This window comes from Mus pahari, chromosome 12, assembly GCF_900095145.1.
Source record: "Mus pahari chromosome 12, PAHARI_EIJ_v1.1, whole genome shotgun sequence".
NCBI classification, from domain to species: Eukaryota; Metazoa; Chordata; class Mammalia; order Rodentia; family Muridae; genus Mus; species Mus pahari.
In genome coordinates, this window is record NC_034601.1 from 12,669,337 (window position 1) to 12,682,571 (window position 13,235).

At 47.7% G+C, this 13,235-nt stretch overlaps 1 protein-coding gene across 4 annotated transcripts in view; it reads left to right on the plus strand.

The window, feature by feature from the left end:
• The first annotated feature begins 2,302 nt into the window (after window positions 1-2,302).
• The window catches only part of Ppm1f (protein phosphatase, Mg2+/Mn2+ dependent 1F), a 29,672-nt gene continuing 18,739 nt past the window's right edge, over window positions 2,303-13,235 (plus strand). Inside the window, exons 1-2 of one of the 4 annotated variants that reach the window (XM_021209750.1) lie at window positions 2,303-2,453; window positions 8,889-9,157. In XM_021209750.1, coding sequence (XP_021065409.1) covers window positions 8,955-9,157 — 203 coding nt within the window. In that variant the 5' untranslated portion in view covers window positions 2,303-2,453; window positions 8,889-8,954. The other 3 variants (XM_029544210.1, XM_029544209.1, XM_029544211.1) reach the window with 3 other exon arrangements.

Below are 13,235 nucleotides of genomic sequence, written 5' to 3' on the forward strand. Positions count from 1 at the left end.
CAATTGAGTACCTAGTACAAGGCTGTGACTTTGCTATTCTGCCCATTTGGCCCAGTTCCATTGTGAGCAGACTGCAGGAACACAAACTGCTCAGATGTGTGGTTAGTTTGGGCTTGAGGAAAGACCACCTTACAGGCCTTAAACCCAGACTAGTTATTCCAGCTTTCAAATTCTGTGCTGAGGTTTCAACCTACAAGGGCCTCTTAATGTACCCTTTGTTTTTTTCCCCGCAGTTACCCCCTTTATGTGGAACTCCAGCAGACACCCTTAGCTATCTAAGCTGTACTCTAAACTCCTGACCCCATCGCCTTCCCCCTCAGACACACACCCCCTCAGTACAGCTCCTTAGCATCGCTAACCTGTCAGCCAAGCACAATTAGGACTAGAGGGGAACTGTCTCCAGAACAGCTGTGTTACCAGGCTTCGCCTTTCCTGCTCTGGAAGCTGATGAGGTCAGAGCTGCAGGGCAACCTGTATTGTGGGGGGCATGCAAGATCTCACAGGCTAGCTCTCCAGTGGTTTGTCCCCCAGGCACTGCAGGTCCCGTTCTCTTTCCTTGAGATTGTGGTGCATACTAACAGGAGAAAGTCTGTTTCATCAAGTACAATATCCTCCCAGCACTGTAGAAGACATCATGGACCTCAGCTATACATCATTCTATACATTCTAGCCCTATTAATATCCAAGAGAAAAAACTAATATCCAAGAGAGAGCCAAAATCCCATTAATCACCTTTCCTCACTGTGATAAAACACCTGGGCAAAGTTTAAAGGAAGAAAGATGGATTTGGGCTCAGTTTGAGTCATCTCTGGTAGCTAAGAAGAGGAGAGAGAAAAGATTGGCAAAATAGACCTTTCCAGGGACTAGAGATATACACTCTTCCAGGGCACACATACTCATGACCTTCCTCCATCCTAGTTTTCGTTGTCTCCTAATAATGTCATTATTATGAATGATGAATCCAGTAGACTGATCTGCTGATGTTAGAGTCCTGATGATCCAGGCACCTCCCAAAAGCCCAAGCTTTCAAGAGACTTCAGGTTCAAATCCTAGCAGCTCCCTTTAAAAGGAAGTATTGCCAGGTTGTGCCCCCATTGTAAAGAGCCTGGGAATTACAGAATGCAGGGTTTGGGGTCCTTTCCTGAGGTCACAGGCGTCACTGAGGTTTTTAAAGCCTAAGTGATATATAGCCAGTCTCTGAGTGATGGAGGCTAGTGTGGTAGGGAGATTGTTTGCACTCACTCTCAGTGCTCAGAACAGGTTTCTGGAAAAGGATTTCAGGAACTGGGAAAGGACACAGATGGGAGACCTGGAGCTCAGCACTCTGGGACCTCCTGGCTCTACCCCACAGCTTGGCATGTCTTGCTGAAGAGGCCTAGGTTTGAGCTATAGGTTGGAATAGCTAATATTGGGAATTTGACAAGAATAAAAGCTTTGGCATAGTAGACTGCAAACAAGACATGAATCATGGTGACACCAGCCTCAGGAAAAGGTACATTACAGATTCGTCTTTGGCCTAGAGCCTGACAGGGGCAGGTTCCTAGTGCCTACTTTTGCTGTCTTCTCTGTATCACCCTCTACCTCATCAGGTTATAAATGACCTCAAACCTTAATCAGGTTGAATGAACCAGGACTCTATTCCGTGCATAGCAGACAGACATTCTCCCCACCATGCCCACACACACACCCATCTATTGGTTCTCCAGGTGCATGGGTTCCCTGAAACCTTCCAATCAATGGCGAGTCCCTAAGTCAATGTGGTCTGATGACATGTGCTTGTCAGCACAGTTCTGAGACATAAGCAAAACAAACAGTTGTTTTAAAAGCCAGGTGACAACCTGGAGCCAACCTTGTCTTTAAGACTGCCTTTGCTACTCAGTGTACTAAGAAACTGTTTCTTTCCTGTTTTATAGCCCCAGGGCTTAAGCTGCTCAATGAATTCTCAGTGACCATACAGTCCTGCTGAGCACAAAGGGCCTGGGACCCTTACACAAAGACCCTGGGGCCTGTGGTTAAGTGGGCAGGACCACAGTGAAACTTGAAGGGGTACTCTCCACACTGTACACAGGCAGTGTACACCTTCACTGGTATAAAATGAATATAATGTTATACATTAAAATGTTTTCTAAAGTCTCTGACGGGTGGCCAGTCCTGGCCAGTATGGAGCTGCATCACTGCCCTGAGACTGATCACCACACATGTTGTGGAGCAATGACTGAGCGTTGTGAAGCAAGGACTGTTTTCTGCCTAGTCAAGGCTGGAGAAGTGTAGCAACGCACTGGCGAATGGGGCTCTTGTCTTCCCTGAAACAAGAGAGCAGAGTGACCAGCAGGGGGCAGCAGAGGCGCGCCCGAGGCCCGACTGCGCTTGCGCAGAGCCTGCGGCGCCTAGGACGGGAAGTAGGCGGGGCTGGCCCAGAGCAGCTCGTGGGGAGCACTGCGGCAGGCTGGCAGGTGAGGCCCGCGGGGTGCAAGGGATGAAGAGCGAGGGTGAGGGTGGAAGACTCGGACTAGGGTCGGGGCCTGAGATGCACGGGAGAGAAATGAGACTGAGGACGAAATGGAGAGGTGAGAAAGCACTAAGGCCAAGACCGGTTTCGGGTGCCTGAGCCCATGGGACTTGGGGGGATAGCTGTGAGCAAAAGATCTGAGCAAGCCGCCGCCGGGCCCCTGAGGAACTGGTGGCAAGGCATTGGGAACTAAAGGCACGGAACTGGGAATCCATTGACGCCCCCCCCTCCCCCAGGGCTGTGACTGAACGGAGGTCCAGAAGGAGGCTGAGAGCTGTGAGGCAAAACAGTCCCAAGGAGTGACAATCCTGTTTTCAAGGATCTCTCCTCCTCTTACCTTCCAAAACCTATGGGCTAGGCCCACGGCCCTACCCTCAGCCCTACCAGTGGAGACCGGGTCTGGGACCACATTTTCAACCTGAATGCCCAGCCCAGTGGCGTCCCTGAGTGTATTTACAGCTAGTGTTTTACTTATCACCTGGTTTGGAGGCACAGGCTGAAGCCATTGGGCTAGATTGCAGTAGCGCCTCAGTCCTGAGAGCCTGGGGCTTCACCATTACAGTTGTGTGGTCTCAGGCCAGCCCCTAAACTCTCCGTGTAATGACAATGACGGATTGTAGGGATTCATGCAGAGACTAACAGCTAGTGAGGCCCAGTGGAAGGCAGTGGTCTGCCCCACCAAGACCTTCTATTTCGAGGCCCCCTGATTAACAGATGTGTTCACAATGTGCCCTGGGACAGCGGGCCCTGTGAACTGTTCCCATCTGAGGAACTAAACGAGAGCCCGCCTCTACCTCATGGTCTCAGTGCTCATATTCCTCCCATCATCAAATTTTACTTTTACTCAGCAGCAAACTGGGATGGAAGTGGCCAAGTCACTGGGCACCAGAGTCCTCAACTGAGTCCTGCTTTGGTGACAGCTCATATTTGTGACCTTAGAGTAACACTTTCCTCCTACCGCCTGGTTTTTTTTTTCAACTGCAGTATGACCTGATGACATCCCCTCCCCCCCCCCCCCCCCGCACAGTTCTGAGACATAAACAAAACAATTGTTCTAATAACTCTTAACCTCCCACAACAGATTAATTTGCAGAATTCCTCTGTGATGTCGCCTGAAGCCAGTCTTGTCTTGAAGACTGTCTTTGCTACCCAGTGTACGAAGGGAGAGTTTTCATTTCCTGTGTGATAGCCCCAGACCTCAGGCCGAGCACAAAGGGCCAGGACACTGACCACATGGGGCTTAGGATCTCTTTCAAAAGAGAAATGGCTGCACAATAATATGGCTGTACTTGAGCCACAGAACAGCCCATGAAAGATGGTTAAAGGGGGGGGAGGGTTAAGACATGGCTGGGGTGGGGTCCATGTTCAGCATGTATAGGTCCCGTAGGTTAAATTTCCAGCACCACCATGAGAAAGAAAAATATTCTTAAAGTGTGTTTTTGCATTTTTGTTTTGTTTTGTTTTGAGACAGGGTCTCATGGAGCTGGCCTCCAACTCATAATATAGCTAAGATTGAACTTGAACTTGTAATCTATCTCCATTTGACTCTATCTTCCAAGCAATGGGATTGAAGGTGTTCACCACTATGTCCAGTTTTACCAAGGAACCCAGGGCCTGTGCCTTCGAGGCAAGCATCTACCAACTGAGCTACCCATCCAAACCCTACTCCACACCCTTTGGGTTTTATTTGTTTGGGGGAGGTGTTTTAGTTTTTGCTTGGTTTTGGTTTGGTTTGGGGTTTTTTTTGAGACAAGGTTTTACTCAGTAGCCCAGACTGTCACCAAACTGATGTCAAGTCTCTCTTCAGTTTTCCAAGTGGTAGGATTATAGGCATGGAACCACCATGCCAGACTAAAGTGATAGTTTTTAATTTATATCTTGCTATAATATTTATATTAAACATTTATAAATATTAATAAAATCTTTTCCATGTATGTAGTAAGAGATTGGTTAAGATCTAGAAGGATTTATACCAGACTATTCCTAGCAGCAGTTACAAATAGAGAAATAAGAGTTCTGGGGGAGAAGGGGTTGGAATAAAGCTCTATTGCTTGCCTACCTAACATGCATGATCAGTTCCAGCACCACATACACCAGATGTGGTGCGCACCTGTGATCCCAATACTGGCAAGGAGGAGACACAAAGATCCTAAGTTCAGAGTCTGAGGAGCAACTGCTAGCTCGTATGTACAGAGAGGCACACGTCCCAGAACCAGGAGGAACCAGCCAAGTGCCAGTCTGGCCAAACCAATCAAAGCCGTGCCCCTGCTTACTGACTTACACACACTCGTGCACATACATGGTCCTCTCTTTCTGAGTCCTTTGCAACTGTGGATTCTGTTGAAATCAAACAGCTCCCCCCACCCAGGCCCAGCACTCTGCTCACCCCTGCTTCTCCCCAGATTCCTTTGTCCATCTGACTACCAACCAGGCAGCTACCACCCTCCCTCCTAGTGGGGCCACGCCCTTCACCGGTTCTTTCTGCTACCATCAGATCATTTTTCTCCAGGTTATGGGCTTCAGAGCAGGGTTGTTTTGTTCCCTTAGAGAGGCATGCATCAGATTTAGAGGCTTACTGGAAAAAAAGGTAAGAAGGGAAAGAATATCACTTTTTTTTTTTTTTTTTCCTCAGCTAGACCCTAAAGAAGGAAAACCATGACCTGGTTCTTCACCTGTGGCCCAGGCCACACAATGGGAATGAGTCTGAGTGGCCGCAGTAGACAGAATTTCTCTGAGCACACTGCCTTTCTAGTGCAAGTAGACAGTCCATCCAGGCTCTGTGAGCGAGCAGATGCAAGCAGAGCTTTGCACAAGAGCGTGCTGTGCTGTGCTGTGCTGTGCTGTGCTGTGCTGTGCTGTGCTGCGAGCGCTGTGCTGTGCTGTGCTGTGCTGTGCTGTGCTGTGCTGTGCTGTGCTGTGCTTGGCACCCAGGCCCACTCAGCATGCATGATGCAGATGGCCTGGAGCACAGGCACAGGGCAGTGAGAGCAGTATAGCCAGGTACATTAAAGGTTTTCTAGTGCTGCAGTGCCAAGATGAGTCCAGCCTCCAAGGAAGACAGGTAGACTGTGGGGAAGGGATCCAGATCCAGGAAGTAGCCCAAGGGCAAAGGTTAGAAAGAGGCACCTGCCTTCTAAAACATCTGGCAGAGATAGTACCAGGTAGGGTGATGTGGGCAGGGATTTGTGAGTTGGGGCTGCTGTGTGCTCTGGGGTGAGCATGCTGTCTGTCCTCTCTCTGTGGTCTCAGCCATAACTTCACGTTAGCCCATTTAGTACTGCTGGAGGTTTTGGTACCTGTAGGGCCTGTAGAATTGCATGGTACAAATATCCAAATGCTTGTCAGTTACCTAGGAACAACTTCACAGTAGTCACACTTCTTTTCCTGCATACCAAGGAGCTAGAGCAGTTGGTGGGTTGAGTATGTTGTAACAGTTAGCCTGGTCCTCTCAGTAGTTAATGCCACCTTGCTCTGCAGCTCTGCCTGTGTACAAACTCTCCAGGGATCACTCTTTTCTTTTCTATCTTACCTTTGGGTAGACTGCATCTGCCTGGTTCCCATCCTGCTCTTTCCTTCTTTGCTTTAATTACACTCTATCTTTTTACCTGCTTGGTCTTTGTAACCCAAGCTTTATTAACTTGCAATTAAATGTGAGTGTAGACAATGAATTTTAACTCCAGCATCATAACCTTCAATAAGAAGTACTATATCTATATTTTTTGTGTGTTTGTTTACAAAGCTGGCCCAGAGAAATAACACTGGGAAAAGGTAACCCTTCACCTCCAAGACTGGCCCGGAGAGGAGACTGTGGTGGGATTGACTCCACATACACGAAGGACGGGAAGGTTGAACATGAGGTGCTCTGTAGTCCTCTTCCTCATTCGCCTCTGTCTGTCTGGTCTCTAGTTCCCTCTGTTTGCAAGAGCAGCAGAAAGCCTGTCACCTCTCAGTCCCTTAAACTGAGTTGTGCCTTATCACCCACTGGATGAGCTCAGGCTGGCTACTGTAGACCCTGCCTGTGTCACATCCCTGACTCTGTCCAATGTTGGAGGCTGTGTGGGTTTTTGACACAGGGTCTCTATCTGTAGCTGGGTCTAACTTAGCAATGGCCATGTAGACCAGAGGGCCCTCAGACTTGTGGCAACCCTCTTGCCTCCACTTCCTGCTGGGATTATAGACAGATGCCAGCATCAGGCTATGGCTTCTTTGTGTGTATCTTTTTAAAACAAATTAGCTTTTGATTCCAGCCTTTGAAAGAAAGAGAGATGTTGTGTTTTATTTGCTTATCGCTTGTATCAATTACTTTTCTTGTTATATAACAAAACACTTGACAAACCAGCAATAGCTGCCGGGACTTTAATCCCAGCAGATTTCTGTGAGTTCCAGACCACTCTGGTCTACAGCGCGAGTTTCAGGACAGCCAGGGCTACACAGAAAGCCTATCTCAAAAACAAACAAACACAAAACAAAACATGACCAAAGCAATTTAAGGAAAGAAGGGTTTATTTTGGTTTTTGGTTTCAAGGAATACAGGCCATGGTCTCAATATAATCTTGGGAAGGGAGCTGGTCACATTGTGTCCATAGTCAGGAAACCTGAAATGTATGCTGGGCTCACTTAGTATACTTCCATTATTTAGTATGGGGCCCCAGCTGACAGGATGGTGCCACCCACAGCTGGCCTTCCCACTTCAGTTAATGTAACCCAGAGAATCCCTCACAGCCATGGCTTGTCCCATCAGTAATTGTAGGGCCTATCAAGTTGACAGTATTCCTGTCACACCATGCCTTTCCTTTTACACCCCGAATACTACTGTGTAACATGAATACATGAGCCCTTCCCTCATCTACTTCTCTCTTGGTGTTTTGTTTAGTTTTGTGTTATTTGAAACAGAGTATCATATGTTCCAGGTTGGCCCATGACTCTGTATGTAGCCCAGGATGGTCTTGAAGTTCTGATCCTCATGCCCTCCTCTTATGTGCAGAATGGCAGGTGTACACTGCCATACCCTGATTATATGGTGCCGAACCCGGGGCCCTGTGCTTGCAGAGCATGCAGTCTGCTGACTGAGAGGCATCTCCGTCCCCTCTGACTTCCACTCTTTATTTCACGTGTTAGAAATTAGTGACCATAAGGACAGTAGTCTTTGCCACAGCATGTTCTTTGAGCTCCCATTAGTTCTTCAGGATTTCCTCATCTGTCTGTCTCACACCTCAGTCCCTGCTTCTGGCAATGTTCAGAGGCACCATCCGTGGTTGTCCTAAGACTGATGGTTCTAGAAGTCTCACCTTTCTTTCTGCCTGGTTCATTTAGAAGTTAGAATCTGAAAGGCCTCCAGAGGGGGTTGGACTCCGAGGCTGCTTGCCAGGTTCTCCTGCCTAGAGCTTGGGGTGCTCAGAGTCTTATAGCCACTCCATTTTATTATATGTTTCCTTTGATGGTAAAAACACTGGGCTCTTTCCTAATGGAAGTCCCTGCACCAGGATATTAAGTAGAGCCCTCAGAGGTGCCACATCATTGTAGGGCTAAAGTGAATGTGCAGCCGCACTGGGCTTGGAGTACCCCTGCCGAGAAGCACCAGTTTCAGACAGGCCTGTGTGAGTAGAGACTGGCAGGAAGGTTTTCTGCCCAAGTGTAATGGGAAGTGGAGCTTTACTGCAACAGAGAAAACAAGGGGAGAAGGAAACCAAAGCACATCACAGGAGGTCATAAAAGAAAGGCAGGAAGGGCTGATGTGTGACTCTAGGACTGTCAGACTTGCCTTGCATGCATGAGACCCTGGGCTCAATTTCTAACACCACACATTCGGAGCCCTTCTTGATCCTAACTTGCTTTGTCTCCCAAATAGCTCTACACTGGTGGCCCCTGTATATTGGCTCTTCTTTTTTCCACCATCTCTATAGCCTGGAGATATAGATACAAACAAACATACATACATGCATACATACATACATACATACATACATTCATGTGTACACACAAACACACACCTCTTTCTACCAGCTGATCAGTAATTGGCGATCTGGTTAAACCCTGTTACCTACCTTGATGATCAGGTCCTGGTGTCCCTGTCCTGCCTGTCTCTGGTTATAACCTGCCACTCTGCAGGAAACATGCACTCCCTCTGTCACTTCTATGAGATGTCTTCATGGCCCACTTCTGATGCCACTCCTGAGGCTTTTCCCTGAGCATGCATGTTTCTCCACTTGAACGCATGTCTGTTTCTAAATGGGATTACCACTCCATTAAGTATGTTCTCTGAACTGTGAGGCCCAGGGCTCATTTTGCCGATTAAAGAGACAAGTAAGGCAGGACACATGTACTCCACGTCATACAGCTGTCACCCTGTGATATTGCTAACTCTGACATTTCTCCCCAGAGTGAAGACTTGACTGGAGACCATCTCACCCCAGCCTGGCTGCAAACCCCCCGGAATGCACTGGGCATGGCCTCTGGAGCCGCACAGAACAGCAGCCAGATGGCCTGTGACCGTGAGATCTCAGGCTTCCTGGATGCAATCCTCCAAGACTTCCCAGCCCCACTGAGCCCGGAGAGCCCTTTGCCATGGAAGGTCCCAGGGACAGTCCTGAGCCAGGAAGAGGTGGAAGCTGAGCTGATCGAGCTGGCAATGGGCTTCCTGAGCAGCAGGTAGGCATGGGCTGCCTCAAAAGAGAGGAGCTTGATGGACAAGAACAGGATGCAGCACTGCCAATCAGGTGCTGACCTCGAGCCTACCTAAGTCTTAGGAGAAGGGCGTCGTCACCCCTTACCTGTATATTCTAGTAGAACCTGAAAGTTCAGAGAGTGATGGGCCCTGTCATCCAGTGCCATATCTTCCTAAGTAAATGCTCAACAACACTAGACCATGCCACTTTGTCTTTCAGTTTTACAGATAGAAGATTCGTCTGGGCAGGGGGTATTTTTGTCTCCTTTCCTTAGTAGATCGAGAATTTCCACCATCTCATTTAAAGAATATGCTTTATGCTCTCTCTTCACCATCTGAATGCAACATCCTATTCCTGTGCTTTGTGGCTATTACTAAATAAAATAAGGGTCTTTTGGACACTGTGGTATTAAGACAGCTGCTAAATGACTAGTGGACAGGTGCATTGGACAGACATGACTACTGTTCCCTATAAGACAAGCACATGGCTGTTTCCATCATGCTACTCGAATCTCAGAACAGTGCACAGTTCTAAAGGTATTTACTTATTTCTGCAGTTGGACTTTTTTTCTTTTACTTCACTGATATGTGCATGAGTGTTCTGCCTGAGTAATGCGTACCACTTGCCTGCCTACAGCTGGTTGTAAGCCACCCTGTAGGTGCTGGGTACAGAACCCAGGTCCTTTTAGAAGAACAGCAAGAGCTCTTAACCACTGAGCCATCTATCTAGCCTATACAGTTTCAATGAAGTGTTTTCAACCCACTGTTTAAAAGTAATTGCAGTAACAGAAAGTGTAACTCTAAGATAAGGATGCTCTTGTGGAGATGTCCTGTGGCCATGTAACAAAGTATTGTAGTCTGGACAGCTGAAACACATGTTTATCCTTTGACATGTCTAAGGGCCAGAAATCCAAAATCAGTTTGTTGAAGGCCATGAGGGCTGGTGTTCTAGGCCTGTCTCTGGTGGTAACTGCTTAGTGTTGCTTGGCTTACCAACTCACATCTCTGGTGAGCGTTCTCCCTGTGCGTGGAGCCTCGCTTCCTGTTTAATTTACTTTATATGTACAGTGTTCACACCGAGACCAGAGGAGAATCTGGGGTATCAGTTCACAGTTTGTTTAAAACTGTCCCCCATTAGCCTGTGGGCCTGCATGTAAACCAAGCTAATCGGCCCTTGATTTTCTAGAGCTACCCATGTGGCTGCCTCCCATCTCACCATCTGCAGATAGTGCACCCTTGCACTCAGATTTTACGTGGCTTTTGGGGATCTAAACTCATGACATCATGCTCAGGGGGAAAAAGTGATTTGCTGATTCAGCTAATTTTTTTTTCTTTTTTGATCTCCTTCCTTAAAGGATGCTGGTCGTAATAGATATGGGCTAGAGGCCATCCTTCCCCAGAGTTACTTAGGCTTCACTGTAACTGCATTTATAAAATCTGCAATTCCAGATTCTGGAACTGGCTCTCCATGTCTTCTGTTGAAGGGGTACACAGTTGAGCCCAGTCTAGATGCTCAGCTGGAAGTCCTATTTCTGCCCGTTTTGTGGGCAGAGGTAAGTGGGCTATGAGGCTGCCTTCAAAGGGGTAGCGGTAGCTCATGGAAGCCATGGGACTTTCAGGTTCATCTGTACAAACCTGGCCATTCACTAAGGGAGTAAGCCCGTGGTTCTTAGTCTCACCATTCTTCACGACTCTTCTGCAGATACCCCACAGCTAGAACCACGCCAGCCTCGGCATATCATCACCCCAGTGTCACCTGAATGTGTGCTTTCTTTGCCCCCTTGGTGTCTGTCAACTCCATCTCTCACCCAGCAGCAGTTGCTAGGATCCTAGCACAGTAAGCAACTCACAGGCAGTCTGCTTCAGAGCCACATCTCCCCTGGACCCCACAGGCCCAGGAGCATTGCTCTGTGATAGTGTTATGAATATGATGTTGCTAGTTGATTTGAGGAAAGTATTTTGGAGACAGGTGGTATAAAGTAACTTGTCCTCGGGGTGGGAAAAAAACTGGCTATTTCATGGTCAGAAGCCTTGAGTAGGGGCTCCTAAATTCTGCCTTCCTAAGAGGAGAGAGAGCAGGAGAAAGCAGCCACTGGATCTAACGCGTCTGTGTCAAAGGGTGTCGCTACCTGCAGGGCTCAGGAGTGTCAGAAAGAAAACCAAGCCCAGAAGGGCTGAAATGGGAGGGAAAAGGCTGACAGGGAAAGGTGCCTGCTGGGATGGCAAGGACACATGACCTAGGCTAGGAATAAGTCCCTAAGGCCTGGGGCATCATAGGGCTTCTTAGCTATGGCATAGGTTCCCAGGTATAGGTGGTACAGAGGAAGGACTTTCCTGGGGAGACCTGGATGGGAAGAGCTGGTGTTACTCTACAGCAGTGAGGTGAGAGGTGGGGTGTAAGGCATTGACAGCTGCTAGCAGCAGCAGATAGCCTGCCCAGAGCTAGGCTGAGCAGGTATGCTATTTACTCTCAGGGATGAGGGTGGAATACTGAGCCCCAGGTCCACGGAGTTGCATGTGATAAAGGAAGGACCAGGACTCCTTTGGGGTACACATGCATGGTCAATGATGGGCCTCATTGATGGGCCTCAATGATGGGCCTCAATGATGGGTCAATGATGTGTTCAACACTGGTGGGCCAAAAGAGTCTAAACGCCAGAGGGGATTGATAACACCATGGAAGCTGTCTGCCACAGCAGGACTAGGCACACATGAACTCACAGAGACTGTGGCAGCATACACAGGGTTCAAGCCACACAAGGTCCTAGCATTGAGACAGGGAAGTGGGCACAGACTCCGTCCCTAACCTAGAAGCTATCTTAATTGACAACCACTTGCAAAGGAAAAAGTATTTTCTCTGATGGAGTCTCTCTGAGTATATAAACTAAACTTAAGGGTGGACCCCAGGCCCAACTATAGATGACCAACACAATGGTATTTTTAAAGGCTTTTTGTTTTGTTTTGTTTTGTTTTTTGTCTCATATTGCTTTTGTGAGCATTTTTCATCTTTAGGTGTTGCTTTATTTTGTTTTTATTTGCCTGCTTGTTTTCTAAAGCAACAGAAAGAAGGCAATGGAATTGAATGAATAGGGAGGAGATTGGGAAGGGGAAACCATGGTCAGAATGTTGCATTAAAATTTATTTTCAACTAAAAAACAAAAAACAAAAACAAAAAAACCACAAAGAAAATGAATGAGATGGCCCAGAACCCCAGGGACCTGCTTATGTTTCTCCACTAAACAAACCGTAAGAGTACCATAAAAATGTACAAGCCCAGCATGGTGCCTTTAATCCCAGCATTCGGGAAGCAGAGGCAGGCAGATCTCTGAGTTCCAAGCCAGCCTGCTCTACAGTGTAGGTTCTAGAACAGCCAGGGATACACAGAGAAACCCTGTCTTGGGGGTGGAAATTAATATAATATTATACTGAATGTATTTTTCAACTGTCCAAATGGATTTTGTTCTAGCATTTTCTCCTAGATGTGGACATGGGTATCGGTCACCATTACTTGTGGTATGAGCCTCATAGATAATCTGCATCACATGCAGCAGTTCCCAGGCATTCACATTCAGCCATGTGCACACACATGTGTACACACACATACATGAACAGTCATTTTGTGCCTCACAGACCCTCATGCTTGGCTCTTGTCCCCACAGCCCATCTAGAGTTGTGGGTGTAAAGCGCTTCTGTTACATTGACCCGCTGGCTCTTTTTTCAGACGTTCACTGGTGTTTCCTCTGAAACTGTCTACAAGTCTGGCCTCTGGGATCTGCACACTGCTTTTCCTTCTCCATTTATTGTGATTTCATTGGCACATCTCTAGGTCCCTGAGCAAAATATAAAACTTAACATTGTAATTATCTAGATGTGGCTTCATCTCTTGTTATAGTGTAGGCACCTAGCAACCCTTGAGAGCACTTCCTGGGTCCAGCATCCTCTAGCCGAGTTTAAGAGCTCCACTCCCTCAACTAGGATGGGGCTGACATTCTTGGTGTGGTGATAGGGCTGAGGGCCTCCAGACACATCCGTGGGCGGGTCCCTACAATAAGGCAGAAGCCT